The 21,365-nt window shown below is 37.4% G+C and overlaps 2 protein-coding genes across 6 annotated transcripts in view; one reads left to right on the plus strand and one right to left on the minus strand.

The window, feature by feature from the left end:
* The window catches only part of NBEA (neurobeachin), a 726,287-nt gene that overhangs the window by 505,360 nt on the left and 199,562 nt on the right, over window positions 1-21,365 (plus strand). For all 5 annotated transcript variants that reach the window (XM_050766029.1, XM_050766031.1, XM_050766030.1 and 2 more), the window contains one exon: window positions 5,251-5,387. In XM_050766029.1, the coding sequence (XP_050621986.1) occupies window positions 5,251-5,387 (137 nt within the window). The remainder of the gene's footprint in view (window positions 1-5,250; window positions 5,388-21,365) is intronic.
* MAB21L1 (mab-21 like 1) lies at window positions 6,796-10,348 on the minus strand. Its single transcript, XM_050766085.1, has one exon. The coding sequence runs from the start codon at window positions 8,728-8,730 to the stop codon at window positions 7,651-7,653; it is 1,080 nt and encodes a 359-aa protein (XP_050622042.1). The 5' UTR covers window positions 8,731-10,348; the 3' UTR covers window positions 6,796-7,650.

Here is a 21,365-nt window from a genome sequence, read left to right on the forward strand (position 1 = left end):
GGGGGAGAATGTTTTAGGGAAATTGACTGTACCATACTTAAAAATAATGAGTCTATGGCCAGGTGCAGTGGCTCTGACCTGTAATCCCCGCACTTTGGGAGGCCAACGTGGGTGGATCACGAGATCACGAGTTCAAGACCAGCCTGGCCAACTTGGTGAAACCCCGTCTCTACTAAAAATACAAAAATTAGCTGGGCATAGTGGCGTGCACCTGTAATCCCAGCTCCCTGGGGAGCTGAGACAGGAGAATCACTTAAACTAGGAGGCGGAGATTGCAGTGAGCCAAGATCACACCACTGCACTCTAGCCTGGGCAACAGAGCAAGACTCCATCTCAAAAAAAAAAAAAGAGTCCAAAGCAGTGATAGATATCTTGTTCAGTCACTCATGCTATGAATTACTTCCCTAGAAAGTATAACACATTATAAAAATAATTATAAAAATTTACTCCCTCCTTATATTTTTGTCCTAATTTCTTTGGAATAATATTATTTTACAGTGAACATAAAGAATTTCAGATTAGTTTTAGTTCTTCTAAATAACATCAGGATTTTAAGTTTAATAATTCTACTAAGATTAGTCAATTTTTTATTATCCAAAAATAACAAGGTTTCACAGGTTCTAAAAGCAAATTGAGCATGTAGTTTCCAAGTAATTGAGGATGAAGAAAATCCATATAGCTAATACAACTTTTAACGATATTAAACTAAGGTTAGGAAATATTCAAGCGATTCTAAAATACATTATAATTTTATGTACCCTAAATATAGTTTACCAATTAAAAGTCATCAAATAATTCTAGCAATTCCAGTTTTAATTAAACGGCAACTCTTTTTCCATGCATAGTCTTTGCTGTGCTTTACATTGAAAGTTGTAAAGAAGCTTATCATTATTAGGAAATTTAATAGCCATCGTTGCCTTTTAATCACTAGAATGTATTTTACCCCCTCCTGAGAATGATTAATTTACCCTCCCGTCCCCCGCCCCCCGCCCCGAAAATGATTAATCCCTGCAGTTGAGAAAAAGGAAAAGCAGCCTCTGACCTCTGGGAACTGGCCTGCCTATATCTAGGCCTCATTCTTTTTGAGAACTGGCCTGGAGCTCACTGCTAGGCCATGATGTTCCCTTGTTGGACATAAACAACCTCACAGAGCACCAACTTCATACAGGGCTGTATGATGATGATGTGAGACAAAAAACAACTTTATAATTTTGACTAAACACAGACAAAAGCAAGATCACTGTGCATACCCCAAAAGTACCAGACATTCCCCTCTTTTGGCTAATATGAGTGACTGCTACATCTTTTGAATTAGAGCTTTAGCATACATTTAGTCTTCCCTCCCTCTAGATAAAATTGATTGAAATACTTAATCATAGAATTATTTCTGATGCCTGACAGAGGCCAATCCAGAGCAAAGCCCTGCTTTCCTGAACCCTTCCCAAAATCACAAGTAAAAATCCAGATCCTACAATGAGTCTTTTAACACCCCCTAAGTCACCCCATGGTTCTTATTGTTGTCGGTTTCTCTCACTGCAATGAATAATAAAACCCACTTGTTCAACTACAGATATGTTCTTGGTGGTCTTTGGCAAGAAAGCATTGACACATCCAGTAACTTAAAATTTGTGAATATTGGACTATTAGTTCTGTAAAAATACAAATGAGTTTTGTGGCCGTGCACAGTGGCTCACGCCTGTAATCCCGGGACTTTGGGAGGCCAAGCCAGGTAGATCACCTGAGGTCAGGAGTTCAAGACCAGCCTGGACAACATGGTGAAACCCTGTCTCTACTAAAAATACAAAAATTAGCTGGGCACAGTGGCATGCGCCTGTACTCCCAGCTCCTGAGGAGGCTGAGGCAGGAGAATAGCTTGAGCTCGGGAGACAGAAGTTGCAGTGAGCCAGAGATTGAGCCATTGTACTCCAGCCTGGGCGACAGAGCAAGACTCCATCTCAAAAAACAAAAAAGAATTCTGTAAATTGTAAAGTTTTACCAAAATGTCAGTGTATTATTAAGATTTCTGGGCTTGAAATTTTGATTTTCATCAGCATAATCTAAACCCACAAGTATTTAACATTCTACTTTTAAAGTGTATTTGATAAATGGTTTCTTTTTTAATATAAAACGTGTACTTTCTACTCTAGGTGCATGATGAGGTTTACCATCTCAACTGGTTAAAGATCTTATGGCTCTAAAGAGAAGTTATTATTTTAAAGATTCATTATGCTAGGGTGGTTTTTGTTCTAGTTCACATTTTAGGTTAGATAAATGGGAAGTAATACCCCTATCCTTCTTTCAAAAATAGTATTGGAACAGTATTTTTTAAGCATTATATTGCCAGTTATAAAAAGTAAATAACGTTTATATTTTCCTTTTAATTACCACTTTAGATGGTGGAATTTTAAATTATTATATGCATCAATGCAATAAGAAGAGGTTTTGTCTTATCCATTTGTTTAACATGTAATATCAATACTTCTATGTGTGCTGAGGACATTATAATTTATTGTTTTATTGCTACAGTAGTGATTGGGATGAATATATTTACAGTCATTCCTCAACTCACTACACCAAGCAAAGTTTAGGAAGTTAAATTTGTAGTTACTTAAGTTATCTTCTAGAACAGAATCAGCTAGATCACCATCTCACCGTCATTCAGAGATGCTGTTCTTTATAAACTATTTTTATTTGGAAAGGGATCCGAGGTTTTCAAATAACCAGGTACCATATGGAAGATCTGCTGGCTTATGATTGTGCCTTGTGTAAACATTTTAATATCGGATCCCTAAAATCCAAAGGCTCCCCCGAAGGGGATTAAAACATAATCCCCTCTCTCTATTGCTGTAGTGGATTAACTCCGTATTCTCTCTGCGGCTGGTTTGCTCCCTGAAGACTACAACAAAAAGATTCAGTGCTCCTTAAACATGCTATGGAATTGGAAGTTGTAATTGGAGATTTCCAAAGGACGAGGGTAAAAATGACACACTATTAATGCTGAATATTTCATGATGTGTCTTTCTTAAAGAAAGACCAGTTCGAAGCCCTTTTATAAACGCCCGGAAAATCTCCTCAACAGAACGATATTGGAGTAAAATCTAAAGGAAGCCATCTCCTTTCAGAAACGCAGAGGAGTAAGTAGAGAAGATGTGCTCCCCATGGAAAGTTCACGGATCGTGTCCTTAAAAATTGTAATGTATTTCAGTAAATCAATGGGTACGGTTTTGATGTTTCACGATCTTTTTTCTCATGTTCTCAATTTGGATACGTTAAATTACTTTTTAGGAGAAAGAAGTAATTCGCCATTTTTAGTGGTTTTGACCATTATTTGTCTCCAAATGCCAGAAACCTCTTACAAATCTTGGTAGTCCTCTGTCTTTAGAATGGAGACTTTTTTGAGGTTTTTAGCAATGCCTAAAAATGTGTAACTTTGTTTCCAGTGTGAACCAAATCACCTTTCTCACCTTGCCCCAATCAAGAGTAAACCACATAGATTTCTTCAGAGAGAAAATAGGAAAACTGGCATCCAAGGGAGCGTCCTGGTTGCTTAAGGGTTAAGGGAGCGGTTCGAACCGGCCCGAGCGTTGGGGGATTCGGAGGAGGGCGCGGAAGGCAGGAGGCGCCGCCAAGCGCGCGCACAGACCCTCCAATAAACACAAAGGAGGGCCTGGGGAATAGAAACCCAAATCCACTTGTAATCGTACAAGAGATTCGGGCGTAATTACTTGAGCAACCTAGATTAAGATTGATGAGCCTTTAAAGTGGTGCTTCAGATCGACTGCCTCTCCCTTTCCAAAGAAAAACCTTGTGCAACCGAGGTGGACCCCGACTCCGCTGGGCAGAGGCCGAAGCCCAGAGTCCGCGAGCCCCGGGGGCTTATCCGAGGATCGAGAGCAGTGAAATGAAAGACAGGGCTGTGCGTGGGTCTGGCCCAGGCAGTCCCGACAGGCTGAAAGCTGACACTGTCACAGTTTGCTCCTTAGCCACCCCCTTGTAATCGCGACAGAAGCCAGCCCAGCCCTCTGTGTTCCCGCAGCCTCGGGAAAGCTCGGCTTTGTGCAGGACGGTCGCAGATTGGGTGTGTGCTGCGCCAGGGAAGGCCAACTTGGCCGCGTCTCCCGAGGCCGGCCCGGCGGGGGCTGAGGGCGGCATCGGCGCGAGGGATCTCCGCCCGGAGGGCCGAGGCCTAGCGGCCGCAGAGAACCTGACTTTTTATTGCCTTTCCCCGACTGTTATTGTGACGCACTTGACTGTATGCATTTGAGGGGAGAAGTGGAAGGGATTATGATGCGCCCTTGCTACCGACAAATGAATGGTTGTATCCGATCCCCACGTTATGTATAACGTTGTATCGTGTTTCAAATCCAGGATTGCGAAGAATGTCTCCCTTTGGGGAGACTTTACAGGAAACATTTAGGTAATATCCCATTTGAATTCGTATTCTATACGCGTAATTCGTGATTTTCAACCTTAACAGATTGAGGGAATTCGAAGCAGGCACCCTGGCAGGCACTTTTAGTGAAGCTGTTTCTGCAGTTTCAAAAGTTGAGAAGTAGCACTTTCGCACGGTTTTTTTGAGAATCGTTTTGTTCAAGCGTCTTACATTTTCGTCCCTTTTGATATATTCTCTGTGAGAAAGTGACTACGATTTTCGTTCTTTTCTACATAAGAACTTTATGTAATGTCCGTATGCACGCGTATGTGTGTGTGTAGCGCGCCTTAGGAGACAGATATTAATCTTCCTGCAAGAGGCAAACCGCTCACAACAGCGGAATTTATCATTTAGATCCTTGCCCCCTTCTCGTCCTCTCGCCTCTCCTTCGGGAGCGCCGCTGCTGAGTGGAGCGGCTTCGCGCGATGGCTGGTCTTGGGGGCAGTGCTGACTGCCTAGGGTCTCTGGAAAAGCCAGTGATACTCAGTGGAGAATTGGGACATTTGTCCGTTCTGCACTTTTAAGTAGGTTAATGGCAGCCCCTCACCAACCATGTAGGATTTCTAGGTGGAAATTGAGCGGTATTCGGTAGCCTGACCTTCTGGGTTTTCATACCATTTTTTCTCTCTAGTCTTGTTATAAGGTAATGAATAAAAGCTAAGTAGTCCTTATCTTACATGAAAAAAGAGTTTGCCGCCTAATACGGGAACCGTTTTTTCTAGTGCATCCTTACCAATAAAAACCTCTGGTACCCTTCTGGGAGGGAGCAGGAAGGGCCACAGGGGATCAGCCTGACTCCCCTTATCCTTGCCTTGCAGGCCCAGTGGTTCTCAGCACCCCTGCCCAGCTCATCGCTCCCGTGGTGGTGGCCAAGGGGACTCTCTCCATCACCACGACAGAAATCTACTTCGAGGTAGATGAGGATGATTCCGCCTTCAAGAAGATCGACACTAAAGTGAGTTAAAGCGATTCCGTGTACGGTACTGGTGGCTTTGTGCCAGGAAGTGGTTTTCAATTTTGTTTGATTTTACCTGACAGTGGAGGAGGGGAGCACATTCTCCTCTTTCTCAGAGAAAATAAAATGAATGAAAAAGCATGTTCACTTTATGGAACTGAAGACTATATTAATGAAGTTAAATCCTGTATTACCAGAGCATGCACATTTTAACAGTCTTTCTGTGAGTGCCTTTGTTTGCGCTTGGGCAGATTTGGTAGTTAAGCCAATTGCTCCCAAGTCCCTGGGGCCCAGAATCTCAGGCTCTGAGGGCTGACTACGAAAGGTCTTAAGAAATTTCTTATTAAGATCACTTTTAATTTTCAAAACTTTAGATTGAATTGTGATTATTGAAAAGTTATAAGGAAACTGGAGGGAGAGCCATTTAGATATAAATTCATCTCCATTAGTACACCCATTTTGTCCATCTCCTGAAATAAGAATGGGTTTTATATGTGGATTTAAGAGGAAAGCAACTGATTCTCTGAGCTTTGATTTAAAATATATATGCTAGAACTCAGATGTTTAAATATTGTATTCTTCTTTGATTATAATGCCAGAAAATACATATTGGAACCATTTAAATGCATACTTATTAAATGTTATTGTGTAGATTTTAAACACCAGAGTATTAGAGTAGCTCTTTCTCAGCACTTTCTGAGATCTATTTTAATATTTTGACTTTCATGTTACTGTGCAATTTGCAAACTTCTATTCTGGGGTTAAGAATTCAAGAGCATGAAGTGTCACGCTAGAAATTCTAGCATCATTTTGCAAAAAATCTTCCTTTATTTTTAGAGGCAGTTATTCTAAAATAGTCAAAGACAAATGCTCCCACAGATCCAGAACTTTATTGTTTTTAATTTAGATATTGATATAAAATGTAATAAAATAGTATTGGTAAACTAGAGCTAAAATCCAAAAATTTACCATCACCTCAATTAACTAACTTAAGGCCCATAGGTGATCAGCATTTTCAGCACTTGTTAACTACTAAAGTATTCCAAAGGATAGTCATGGGACTTCTTTTACTTCCAGCTCCAAATGCAGTTTTTAAAATAAGTCAGTCATCTCTACTGTCATGATAGACTTTTTTTCTTATATTATCAAAAATGCTACAAGAAGAGCAAGCTTTCAAAGGTAGATTTAAATTGTGTCTGTTGTAGAAAGGAATTGTCTTACAAGTAAGTTAGAGACTGAGAGTAGATCGTTATGTACCTATACAGAAAGAGCTTTTCTCCAATGTTTTATTTTTAAGGATTTCATTAGCGTATTTCTCAAAATGTTTAAGATATTCAAGTGGGTTTGATTTTCAAAATGCAGCATTACATCTTTTGATAGGAAACAATTTAAAGTGAGACACGACAACTTTTATTTTACTTCATTTATTAGCATCTAATTAAATAAAAACCAGCAACAAATTAAAATCTAAATCACAAAAGTAATTATCCAGTGTATTTCAAGTGCATTTTTCAAATATATAATTCAGATATTCAAGCGTTATTATATAAGCTGAATTCAAATTTCTTTGAATATATTTAAATAACATTTCAAGTATATTTATGGAATGTTAGAAATAGAACAAGCAATATTTGAAACAAAATGTAAACTTTTTAAAGTTCAGACACTTTCAAAGACAGAGGAAAGTACCAGGAGGAAATCTACCTTTAAATGATAACTTTGTTAGTGGAAAATGTCTGGAAGTATCGAGAATGGCAATTTAAGTTCTGTTCACCAAATCACAAACACCAACATCCACACTTTCAAAGACAATGTGAGATCACAATATTTGTTACAAATCAAAATATACATTACAGTTTCTTTCAGATGGCATATCCAAATCGTGTTTACTCACAGGCAGATGCACCTAAATCACCAGGATTGCTATAATCCTTTGATAGTTAGGCGGAGTGTTCGTCGCGGTCTTGCATTACAACCGGGCTGTTTACGGAGTGTTACGGTGTACTTTTCAAGGGAGATAGGAAATCGTGTGGCAAGAAGTCTTCTAATACTAGTGGCTTTGGGTTTTTCTCCATCCGCTTCCCCTACTTTTTCTCCCCTTGTGGGGGTGGGTGAGATGATGTCTAAATATTGTATTATTACTCCTTTTTAAAGGAAGAGATTGTTTACACTGCGGAGTGGAATATTAGGAATTGAACAGAAGTTTACACTTAATAAGGACTTTGAGAAGGGTAATAATTTCGGCTCTTGATTAACTCATCCTCTAAAGTTTTTCCAAACTTTTCGGGTTGGTCAGGATCTCTCTTGCCAGTCGCCACGTTTGTTTGGCAGCGTTTTCCAAAGCTGAGTGAGGTTTGCCTTGAAACAGATCTAAGTTCGGTAGAAAGTAGTGGGGACACCGCCGGCACTGCAGGCAGGAGATAAGTTGCAGCAAAATCCCGTTCAGCCGATCACCCAGGCAAGACTCGTCCCAGTCCGACTCCCGGGGATGCTTTTCACACTCGTAGGAAACCAGAGTCTTCATGTGGTAATTGTTCAAGGGCTGGCCAGGCAGTTCAAGGTGACGATCCCTTAAGGTTTTGAGGATGGAGAGGCACTTCTTTCTGCAGCCCCCCATCTGCAGTCTGTTCTCTGCCTCCGCGAACTGCAGCACCCAGGCGTCGCTCTCCGCCGAGCTCTGCTTGCCGGCCAGGGAGTGGCACTCCTTGGACAAGAGATTGAAACCTTCCGCCTTCACCTCCGCCACCCGGTTGGGTCCCGGCCAGGGGATGTGGGGAAGTGGCCAGTGGGCAGCACTCCTCGGCCAGATCCCGGTGCATTTAAAAGCCGGCGTGATCTGCACCACGTACCTATCTCGGATTCTCAGTTTCACTTCGCTGGTGTCTGCCACCATCTTTACCACATCCCTGTAGCTACATTTGTCTACCGCTTGAGCCACCAGCGTCTGAAACCTGGACCGGATTTTGCGCGCCGAGAGGTAGCCGGAGGCGGTAATGAATTCCACCCAGAGGGACATGCTTCTCTTGCGCCCGTCGCTCAACTTCAGCACCGCGCAGCCGGGCAGTGAGCCATCGTCCACGAAGTTGAACACCCCCATTTGGTTGAGATAAAGCACCACTTCAAATTCCGTGGGGGAGATGACCTCAAGGCCCTCGTAGCGATTGTCCATCTCGTTGAGAGAGCTGATGAACCGCGGCTCCTGCACTTCCACTTCCTTCAGTACGTCGGAAACTACTTTGCAGACTTCCCGGATAGTTTTGGCAATGGCAGCTTTCCTGGCTTGGCATTTTTCGTTGTAGTATTTATTCAGATGGTAGACAAGCTTGGCCTGGGCCGCAATCATGTTGGGGCAGAGATCCGGATTGTACACCGGAGTCTCGCAGTAAGCTGTGGGATCCAATGCGGCTGCTAGAGCTGGAGCCAACTTCGGTGGAGAAACGGGCCGCAGCGCTCAGAAATGGATCAAAAATGCCTCTCGGAAGTGCTGCAGCGTTGGTTTCCCTGCTGCTGCTGCTGCTGCTTTTTCCCTTCCTTTTATCTTTGAGCCCAGCCGTTCTTAAAGTGAAAGACTGTTCTCCCCCCTCTCCTTGTCTCTCTTCCTCTTTTAAAGAATTCTTGTGTGAGAGAACCGCATGGAGAGATCACCTTCTCAGGAATAAAAAAAAAAAAAAAGTTGCGCTGAGACCCAGCAAAGCTCTTCCAGTAGTCAAAATAAGCACCCCTTTCCGTATTTATTTACGCTTTCCCGTAATCATTGTGTGTGCAGCACTGTTAATCAAATGGAGGAAAAGTGTGCTGAGAGTGTGTCCAGGGTGAGTGTGCGTGTGTATATGTCAGAAGAAGCTGCTGTTGATTTGTCTAAGAGCCCAGATGCACTCGTGTGGAAATTATAAAGGCAGGGCCAGGCAGGCGGGCGGCCAATCGCCACTGGGCTCGTCACGACAGCCTCCTTCAGCTCCAACCCGGCTAATTAATCCCCCCTCATGGATATAGGCACACAAACTAAAGGTAGGAGGCTGCTGCCGGCAGAAAACCACCCAGGCCACCTAGACAGTTTGGAAATCAAGAGGAATATCTCAGCTGTGGTACTACTTGAAGCATATTGACATTTTGAAAAGACTTGGCAAAGCGGCTCTCTTCTGTGCCGAAAACCCTGCTTGTCTTTTTACCGCTGAAATGCAAATACAGGTGTATTAATGGGAATCCATCAATTAGTGATCTAGACGGGGTTTTCTAAAACAAAATCACTAACTTGCATTTAGAGTAAGATAATTAATGCCTGTTAATCCTTGGGGTCTTCTTAAATGCAGGTTGAAAGTTTGTTCATGCAGACTACTGGCATATGGAAGTTGGCTTTAGATGGAGGAGGACCTGTGTAATTTTCTCATTCTGGATGTTCCTATATGTTAAAATGATTTTTTGAAACGTTATGGAGGTAGTGTGCTCTTTTTTTACTTATGTTTTTTCCTTTTTTGCATTTGTTGAAAGGAATCTGAAAATAATTGCTGAATGTATTAGATGTTCTACCCCCGTTTAAGTTAGGATGTTTAAAAAATATTTAGTACATCCCTCTGCCCCACCAGCTGCAGTCTTTGCACTTTGGTAGACTTGACCAGCATTACAAGCAGGACACAAAGCTATATATGCACTATAGAAACATTTGAAAAATCACTTGTCTCTGGGATGGAATTTTAGTTCATAAAATTCACGTGAAAGCATAGAGATCAAGCCTCCTCACAGATAACTATCCTGAAAATTTGAAGGTTTGGGGGTTTCTGGCTTGTTTACAGATGTATAATTAAGGATATATCTCCTGTCTTAAGTGTCCTTAAGTGGTGACCTAGCAGTAGACTTCTAATTTTATACTATTTCGTGTGATTTAATTAAGGGAAAATGGTTAACATTTTCAAAGAAAATTAACTTGCAATCAGCTAGGGGTCATTTCTGGATTTAAACATCATTTTGAAAACAAAAATGAAATCATTTCATTTCTGAATTTTGGAACCCGGAAACAGGAGGAGGAAATTTCTTTTCTTCCTAGTTGGTGGTCCAGTTATGTCCTCAAAGCACAGGAAACTGAAAAAATACTACTTAGTGGTTATGTCGTGGTTTTTAAACCTAGGTGGATTTTTTAATTGTCTACCTTTAATTTAGATGCCACGTCTTTCCAATTAAGAATATTTCCAGTCAAATCCTATAACTCCCCGTAACAGGTTTGTAGGCACTTTCAGAGCCACTTTTAATAAGATCTTGTTCAGGGATCCCACTTTTTACTTAAGTTTTTGATTTTTGTTTGTGTGTTTTGCACAGGTACAGCATCACAAAGCCACCTATTATTTAATTTCTCCTTATCCAACAGTGATAGATTCCAATTTAGCTGAAAATAGTATATTACATTGGGTTGCGTGGCACCCATCTACTTTATTTCCCAAGAACCTTCCATCCCCTTAGGAGCAGGGGAACACCCAAAAAGCCCCTCCCCGCTTTGCCTCGTCTCGGGTGAATGCACTGCTACCTTTTGGCAGTTGGAGGGGAAACGCATCAGAGCCCGAGAACCTGCAACCGCCACGGCGAAGATGTGCAGTGGTCTCTGGGGAAACGCCGCCTTCTGCCCTCACCCGGAGCGGGTGGCCCTGTGCCGTCCGCTCGCCCTCTCTCTCTAGCTGCGCCGCATTCCCGTGCCCTCTTACTTTCCTCTCTGGGCTCAAGATCGCTACGCTCTATTTCTGCGTGAGCTTATTTGAAAACTTTACTTGGAGTCCGGGTTTACTCTCCACGTCTGCTCCAGGCCACGCTGTGCCCACGCACCCCTCAGCCTTGACTGCCCACGACCGGCCCAGGTGTGGTCGCAGCCAAGCCCCCGCCGCGGGCCTCTGCGCCCTGCGCTCTCTCCCTTGGGTTCAGGCCCTCTGAGATGCTTGCCCCAAGACCTCGCTCCTTGCCTTCTTGGGCCACCTGCAGAACAACCCTGGTTGTCAAGGACCTGAGACAGCCGAGGACGGGGAGTCCCCGGGGCTGTACGAGGGACCTTGAGTGGGTCTAACGGGAAGGATGCGGGCCTGCGAGGGACGCCGGCCGGGTCTGGCTGGAGCCAGGCGCGCAGGTGGCGCATCTTCGGGGCTCACTGTGCAGCTTAATTGGGTTAAAGCGAAGCTAAACACCGAAGCACTTCGTGCAAACTAATTGGTGCAACCAGCTCCTTTTCACTAACGATTTGCACTTTGAGAAAGAAAAATGGATGGTGAGAAAAGGTATACTAGGAAACTCGTTAGATCTAGTGTTCCAGGAAAGTGAAGTCATTTAGTTTCAAGGACGCCAGGACTGTGTTTTCTAAGCTGCTTCCTTAAGCATCCTTCACACACGGAGTTGAAGGTGATTTACATAACATAGGATTCACCGGTCCGCGGTTATCACTGTGGGTGAACTGGGCGCCCTGGATTGAATAATACTCTAGTGCAAGTACTGCTTGTTGCTGCAACACAGTGATTTTCTATTACACTGAACACGTGAAATGAATTGCCTTCTGTAGCTGAATCCTTTCAGTGATCTTAGACGCCCCTCATTGTTGAAGTGAAAATTAAGCTATTCGGAGAAGTGTGTTTTCCATCCCCGAAATTTTTTTATGGAAATGACCTATAGAGAGGAATTGCAAATAACAGTATGTTTTTGTGCAATTCAGCCTATTTTAATCTAGGCTTGGGGGATATATTTATTTTATGGGAGTAACATATTTAACTATTTTTCAGTAAATTTTTAAAAAATATCATTTGACCTATTAAACTAGTTATGTCAAATGATTATGCAGTACATCGAGATGGCTTAATATACGTTTATGTATTAATGTGAACAGTTTTTTAAAAACCTCCAGCTATACCAGTCTTGCAATATTTTTTGTTGAAAATGTAATCTTAGTGCTACTAGAATAAAATTGTGTGTGTGTCATGCTTTCGGATGTAAATACTTAATTATTTTCCGTGGTATGCATGCAGACATCTTTGACATGACCTAATAATAGAATGATAATTAAGGAAAACTGGCCTAATTGAAGAAAAAAACATCTCAAGAATCTCATGATGTAATGATAGTTTGAAATGCTTATATTGAATGATATTTAGAATTTTAATGCCTAACTGACGTTTACATTTCATTTACTTAGTTTATGAGGCAGGCTTGATTTAAAATGTACCAGTTAGAAAAAATAATAATAATAAGGACACAGCACACCATTATCATAAATGTTAGTAGTATTAGTGAATATAAAATAATTAAATACTGTGATCCTTAACACTTCGAAGCGTTCAAAATAACAATACCTAAACAACTTTTCCTCAAGTACTATTTCCTAAATAACTTATCTCCACTTCTGTAAACCTGCTTACTTATATGGGATATACAAAGCAATTCATAAATAGTGTCATTATTAAGCTTAAAGAAAAACTCTGTTATGTTCGAGAAATACAAGAATGCAAAATTTTTTTCTTTTAGAAAAAAACTAATTTAAATTTGAATTGCATGTTCATAAATCTCAGCAATTGTAACCTTTCGTCTGGAAAAGAGGTATCTGTTAAAGGATATGCACATACATGTTAAGTGCTTACATAGATATTGTTTGGTGTTTTTTCATTATCTGCTAGCTGCTAGTCTATTCACAAGTATTCATGAATTTAAAGTTTTATTTTTTTAATATGTGCTTATTACACTGGGGAGATAAAAAGAATATGAAGTTGAGTTTATTACATTATTTATCCCTACTGCTGGAGTGGCTTTGAAGGCTCATTGTAGGCATCTGATTTCCTTCCCCCTTCTTTTTTTTATAAATGCACCCAGGCTATTTCAAGTGTTTCATTCTGCCAGACACAATATATTTCTTTTTTTACACTAGAGAAATTAAAGACAGATATTTGTGCAGGGTTTTCTTTATGTGTCACATTAAATAAAGTAAAATAGAGAGAATTTTTCTGGTAATCTAATTTGATGGCATCTATACCTTTCTTCCTGTGTGATTCTTGGTGTAAGAACACTTGAGACAAAAAATAGCTTAAAAGCTTTCAAGGTTTCAGTGATTTCTTGAAGTAATTATTTCATCTTTTAATATCAGATTTATTTCAAAGTCAAACAGAGGATTGAGGTCGCTGTTTGCACAATTTAGACCCTATTTCACTTCTTCAACTAGAACATTTTGAGAATGTGGTTAATTTTTTAAAATTGTTTATTCTTCACTTGACTGATGAAGGCCTTTGCCTCAGTTTTCTTCATCACCCTAGTTCACATATAGTCACATTTGTAGTAAAGAGTACTGTTTTTCTCTACAGTGTTGCTTAATAAACTTCATATTGGTATTAATAGGTTTTTGAAAAGAAAGGTAACTTTGAGATTAAAAATGGAAGTTGGGAGTATACTTCTAAGAATTGACCACCACTGCTTGATTTGCAGACTTGAAGTAATACTGGATAACTCTAGCCAAAACCTTTCTTTTGATAGAAAAAGAAATTTAAAGCCCAGCTTATTTTCATAATTGTCTCTGTTTCCTCACTTCATTTGCATGTGTACACAGAGGTACAGGATGTTTTCAGTTGTATCTGCAAACTGAAAAAAAAAAATGGGGGAAAAAAATGGGGGAAGGGAGGCTATCAACCTAAAGAATTTTTTATTGCTCGGCATAAATTGTGATCTCTAACCTTTTCCAAACATTTAAGGACAAGTCATTAATTTATTGAGTATTATGTAGGAAATATGGATTCTGATAGTCTAATTTCTCACAAACCCTTCAGAAAGTTACTGTTATCTTTCTAATAAAACTAAAATCTTTTTGTTAGATTTCAGCTTATAATTTTCTTGTGATATTATAGAAATATTCAGACAGGATAAATGGGCTCACATGATTCTTTTCTATATGAATATATGAAAATTAGGTATTTCCTAACCCATAACACATACACAAATGTATGTATGATTTTACATACATGAATTTACATATATTTGTGTATATGGCTACATTTTTAGTACTTTTAATATGCTATATTTTTATTGCATTTAGAGAAAACAAGGAAATCAGATTCGATGAGTGTATGTTAATCCCTACATCTGTACTAGGTCATCCAGGACTGCATTGCTCTCATTACTGTTTCATACTGTATGTGATTAAGCCACTGAAAATATTCAACATGACCTTGAGACTAGAATATGATACATAGATAATCAACTTCCAGTGATTACATGTCTAAAATAGCCTTTCCTGTTTTTAATTTATAGTTTTGGAGCTTATTTTTTAATGAGCAAAGTAATTCTTCTAAACTAAGATTTATTTTTTTAATGATCAGTAACTGGAGTAATAATTTAAAAGGATAATTACATCAAATAGAAAACGATTACCTTTTATCACATATATTATATGCAGTAAAATAAATGGTTTATAGAAAAAGAAGGAAATTAGTTTATAAATACAAATTTTCTTTATATCTTTACATATAAGTATAGAGATAACTATCTGAGAATATAATACCTATATAATATTTCCAGTTACATTTCATTATTTTCACTATGGTAATAATATACATTTTAGTACACCAATATGTACTATTTCTTGAAAGCACACTTTTCATATAATGATTTGTCAAGAATATCAAGTCTAAAGTAATACTAATGAATAGTTAATACTTTTATATTCATATATCCTTATCCATATTATTATCTCAATATCCCAGTCAAATTAGAAGCATGAACAGCATAGTTTGTAAGATGTAGTGTTCCTGATTTAAAAAAAAAGTGGGAACCTAGTGAAATAAAATGTATAGCTTTGTCTTTCTGTGAAATGTATTTTTTTAAGTTAGGTTTCTCTATGTATAATTTGCATACAATAGCGTTCCATGATTTTTCCATATGATTGTGCCATTCTATGAATTCTGACAAATGTATACCATCATAGAAGCTCTACCACACATGTAGAACATTTATATTACCACAACAATGTTTCTTCATGCCCTTATTTCATTATTTTTATTTGGAAATTTTATGATTAATGTGTAAATGTCTGAGTGTTTTAGTTTTATATCAAAAGGTCTTTAGACTGTAACACCCGTTATTTATTTCCCCTAGAATTTACTATTTTATCATGCTTCCAATTAAAGACAAGTTTTAATCAAAAAACACTGACACAGGCAAAGTATAAAATAATATTTCAGATATATAAGCAATATGTTTATAATTTTTATTTTATGTAAAGTTGTTTAATGTATGTGACTAATTAATACTTGGTAGAAGATTCATTTTTCAAAGAAACTCCTAATATTTAGTGGCTAACATGAATATATGTGTTAGATTTATGAATCAGGTTCACAGTTTGCACATCAAAATATGCAAGAAAGAAAGGGTTTCTCATATAAGTTAGCAATATTTGAGGCATATTTGTAATGTTTCTAGCTTTATGTCACTAGAGAAAGAAATGTCAAGATTTCTCAATATTTTTGCTTTACATTTTCAGTAAATTAACCTTCCCTTTGAGTGGTAGGAATTGAGGCTAAAGAGTTTATTAGATCTAATATTACTTAATATATGCACATTCTTGGGACATATGTATAAATATACATTATCCTAATTTTGTATAAATATACATTATTATGTAAATTTAGATGGTTACAAATACTCTAAACCAAGACGTATTAAATTATATAGGAGTGAAGACATTGATAATGATGCTTTTTCAAATATTCTGCCTTTTTACAACTTGGAATAGTACAACTAGTCTTTTATTTCTTCCCCTAAGATATACAGATTATTTAAATGCTTTCTGTTTTATATTTTTATTTGGCAGTTACAATAGAAATTTTAATGTTATGCATGCTTACAGGCCTATTAAGAAAGAAGATATTGCTTTCTTAATAATCTCAAACCATCTTTAGGAAATACACTCTTTATGGTTTGCAAAATAGCCCATGCATGCAGTCTGCGTACAGACACACACACACATAACACCAGTGTTTAAGATAGTAAAAGACTGATGCAGTCTGCGTACAGACACACACACACACACATAACACCAGTGTTTAAGATAGTAAAAGATTGAATTGGCCTCTATACATTTTCTGTATTAATCTGTTAAAAGGAAACAACTACTAAATATTGGATTCTTGTTGCCACCAGGAAGTAATATCCACATCTGCAAGACTGTCTCATAATAACCCTTAACAGTTTTGGTAATACCTGAAGAGACTGTACCTAAATTGATTTTTTAAATAACACTGGAAATTCCAACAACATGTATTCAGTCACATATACTACATCAACTTTGAATGTCATAAGCTTGTAATTATGAAATTGAGAAGTTTATTGCTAGCCACTTTGTCCATAGAAAAAAAATACTTATTTACCTACATTAATATGTATGTGTGTGTATATATATATATATATATATATATATAGAGAGAGAGAGAGAGAGAGAGAGAGAGACCTTCACTAATTTAAAATTGTTTTTTACTTTTTTGCAACAGACTAAGTTTAAATTTTTTGCAACCTTAACCTGCATTTGATAAACAAAATGTATAACTCATCAGGGGGAAAAATGTGGGATGTTTTGTTTTTTGTTTTTTACTAGCAATTTCAGTTCTTCATTTGTTTTGCTCTCCACGCTGCATTAGCACAGTTTTCCCCTGTGTGCATCTGCCAGTGTACAATTTAGCCACGGGCATCTGTAGACCTTGTGGTGATCAGTATTGCAGGCAAAAGCCATATGTGTTTAAATAAAAAAAAAATCTCTTTATTTCATTTGCTGTTTTAACTGGATGGATAACTTTTGTGCCTCAAGACAGAAGAAGAAAAAATACAGAAATAATTAATTGCCTCTATTCTTGAGGCAGTTTCATTTCCCCTCCAATATGGAATGCTTGTCAGCTTTCCTGATAAATGACTGCATGTATTTGCATAGATTTTACATTAACACAAAAATTAGTTTTATTTGTGGAAAACTAGTTTACATAATAATATAAAACCCCGTGTTATTGATTATGTTCCCAAGCATTGATGACTTTAGAGGGGTGGTGGTATGCTAAATTTTCAAAAGTCTGATCAGCCTACATAATTTAAACTTTCTTTTGATAAATAGTTTTACATTAAGATCTAAAAGACATATTTATAACATTTTAAAGTTTTAAAACTTCTTTTCTAGATTTACTTACCACAACTGTTTCAGACTCATAGTGGCACCCATTTGGTAAGATTTTGATTTTAAACTTTAGCCAAGGAATATTTTTAAATACATATTACCAATTACATACACTTCAGCCAATTGGAAGACTGCATCTAAATGAATTACTTTAATTTTCATATTCATATTATGAAAAAAAGATGGGTGCTATATTGAGTGTGTGCAGTTTAGCTAATTCTTGGGAAGTTATGCATTATTTACAACCAAATTTAAAATATACCTGAGAACTATAGCCTCCATCTTTAACGTATTTCCTTCAATATACTTAATGAATCACCCAGCCCTGAAAAACCCACTCTGCTGGAGCTGTTAGGGTGCTGAAAAGAATTCTACCTCTAAGTGGCAGGCAGTAGATGTTTATTCATACTATAATCTGGCATCTTGTTGTCTAGAGGCAACCTGCTAATTATGTGCTATCATTGTATTATCCATGTTATGGAAAATTCAAATATGTTCACTACTGTTAGTTACATCACAAAGCTTTCGTAAAATATACTTGATCCTCAAGAACCCTACTATACTTAATGGCAACGTAAACCAAGAGTGTCTCTGCCACTTCTTGATTCTGGGACACCCTGGGTGCCAGCTGTCACAGCTCAGCTAATGATGACAAATGCCCCTCTCTATGCAGATTGCAGAGCTTGCAGGCTGCTGTGAAAGGCAACCAGATTACCTTTCTTCAGATAGTAACTTAACCTTTTAAACTCGTGTCAGAATGAAATGATCAGCTGTGATAGTTTCAATATCTGTATCTTTAAAAACAAAAATCAGAATAATATCAAATAACACTTTAAAAATTTTCCAGTATTTGTATGATTTACAGTGTTTTACCCTTGAATGCTGTAATAGTCTTAAATAAGAAACTCTGGGTAAGACATACTTCACAACCACTCTAGAGCGTGTGTTTGAACTCTGCATATAACCCAGGTAATAGGTAATTGAGAAAATTCTCCAGATTGTTTAGTCTAAAAAATAGGCCGATGAAATTTTGAGGGAAAATATGTTCTTCTCCTCACCTGAATGAATGGTAAAGCCTCAGTTCTCCCACTGCTTGTACAAGCCTAGCCTGTCCCAAGCCAATAGTTATATTATATCATTAAAACTTACTGAGTTATTCCAAAATGATTTAGAGAATAATTGTTGCTAATTATTGTTTTCTCTGGGTATTTTCAAATATGATCTTTTAAGTTATTTGTTCTATAGAAATTTATCATGTTATGGAACCTATACTTACATGGATTATTCAAAACAATAATGAACACCATTAACCATAATGTAATTCATGGGGATAAATTACCTATTAAATGAGATAATGCTTTACAATTGCAACATTCTTTCCAATCTACAAAGGATTTATACCCATTAATTCATTTGATACTTAACATAATTCTGAGCTGGGAAAGATGGGTGATAAGGAACAGGGACCAATATTTAATGAGTATTTAATCTTCCCAATAAATATTAGCTCCCATTTACAAATAAAGAGACTGAGGTTTAGAAAGGTTGCGTCTTACCAGGGTCACACAAGTAATTGTAAAGCCAGGTCTGTCTGACTGTGGCTGCCATCAGCACTAGAGTTTCCAGACTACATATGTCCATAACCGGCTATAATTCGTAGAAACTGCTATTAGGATATAAATGTTATTCTAAAAAGAAATCTACAGGCTTGCATTTACATAAAGAACATGATTGATGAGTTTTAAGGATAGAGTTCTTTATAGGATACTTTTAAATAGGTAGATACTGAGATACTTTTTATGTTATGAATTTTAATTTTATGAGGATAATGTATTGATCTATCACATTGGGAGAAACTAGGAAAGACATATACTGTTTACTGAATATCAAATTGGACTAATTCATCTACATAACCACTTCATTGTAAAACTCAAGATTAATGGGATATACCTTTATAAATGTGATGAGGAGAAGCAATTATTTCAATAATTACTTGAGTGAAATATTTGTATACTTTTCTTTTATAAAGGTGTATCCATATCATAGTTTTACTGTGTAATATCAGTGAGCTATACAACCCACAACATTGTTTTTCAGCGCAAGATACATTGAAAACTCCCTTTTATCATGAATTTAAGTGCAATCATTTCCAAGAAAGCTATGCCAATGCCAGTTGTTTTTATTCTGTAGTAAATTATTTTTTGGTATAGATACTAAAATGTGAGGAAATTTTTTCAATGATACATGTGATTATATTATTATATAAAGACTATGTATTTTATGTACTTATTAGTAGAATTCTATTAGTACTTATATAGAATTAGTACTTAGAGTTACTAATCAGTATTCATACTCAATTTGTATTTCACTCTACATAAAAATTAAAACAGTGAAAAGTTTACTAAAATGTGTCATGCAGTTAGTATCAGGAAAAAAAGTAATTCTGCCTCAGAAGTCAGACATTTTATGTCAGGGCGGGAAAGAACTCTGGAGGATAATAGAAAGGAACCCTCTTCGTAACTGTCTGAATTTTCTCTACCAGCCATGGTAACAACCATAGCCAGAGGTGGTTATCTAACATCTACTTTTACCTCCATTAATGAGAAACTTACTACCTCCTCAGATAGTTAATTGTACTTACAACAGTTATATTGAACCACAATATTTCCCCTTGAAACTTTCACCTTTTGGCCCCTACTTTCCCTTCTGAATAGTCTTTTCCCTTTAACAGATACATGCTTTTTAAATTCAGCATTTCAGATACCAAGTTGAACATATTCCAGTCTTTCAGCCATTATACCTTTGGCATATTTTAAGTCACCTCACTGTTCAGGACCGATTCTGGTACACGATATTCTTCAAGTATGGTGCCTAGAATTTATTACCCCTAGAATGGATTGGTACATGTAAAGTAGAGAATAATAGTGAACCATGGGTCACATTAGCTTTTAGGGCATCTCCATTCCCATGCAGATAAATTCTGTATGTCAACAAATATCTTATTTGTTTAAATATATTATTACTGAAGTCCTAAGTACATGATTTTTGTAATCATCCAACTCATATCTTGCTATTTTTAGGTATTTTTTCCATGACTTGACTTATAATAACAAGTTACACATCATTATTTTAAGAATCAATAGGCATAAGTTCTTTCTAAAAATGTGTTCATAAGCTACACATAGAATATTCAGAGCAAAACAATTTAACTTTAATGAATTTAATGTTTTTGCTCAGCTTAAGTATAGAAGGTAGCTAATCCACTTAATAAGACCTCAGGATACATTGAATTTACTAAATACTCCACAGCCTTTGTATAGTTTTTTTTCCAAATATTTAAAATCCTAATACTAGTTGTTCATCGAAATGTGTAACTAAGAAGCCTCATTTGGGATAAAGTATATACTTTATATATTTTGGCATTTATTAATTTTGCTTTGTAAATAAATTTTGTATCTACAAATGGAATCTACAGGTTTCCCACATGCTTGATCAATGAACAGCAAAGCCAATAAACTTTAAATGCAAATAGATGTGCTCCTAGGACTTGTAGACTGTTATAGGAATCACCAACATATTGATCTATATATTTTAACCTTTTGACAATAACAAGAGTTTCTAAATAATTTAGCATGAGCAGAGGTAAATGCTTTTAAAAAGTGATACTTTTAATAATTTGAAGCCAATGTGAAAATTTGTAAATGAAGCTAAAGTAGTCTCAAGACCCATTCTGCTCAGTTTTCTTCAAGCGCAGTGCCTAGAACGGAATATTCAGTATCACAGAGTGAACTGGTGAATGTAAAGCAAAGAGGCCTCCCTTA

Source organism: Macaca thibetana, chromosome 17 (assembly GCF_024542745.1).
Source record: "Macaca thibetana thibetana isolate TM-01 chromosome 17, ASM2454274v1, whole genome shotgun sequence".
Taxonomy (NCBI): Eukaryota; Metazoa; Chordata; class Mammalia; order Primates; family Cercopithecidae; genus Macaca; species Macaca thibetana.

Coding starts and splice junctions, on each gene's coding strand:
- MAB21L1 (XM_050766085.1), bottom strand. CDS start 8,730: ATGATTGCGGCCCAGGCCAAGCTTGTCTACCATCTGAATAAATACTAC.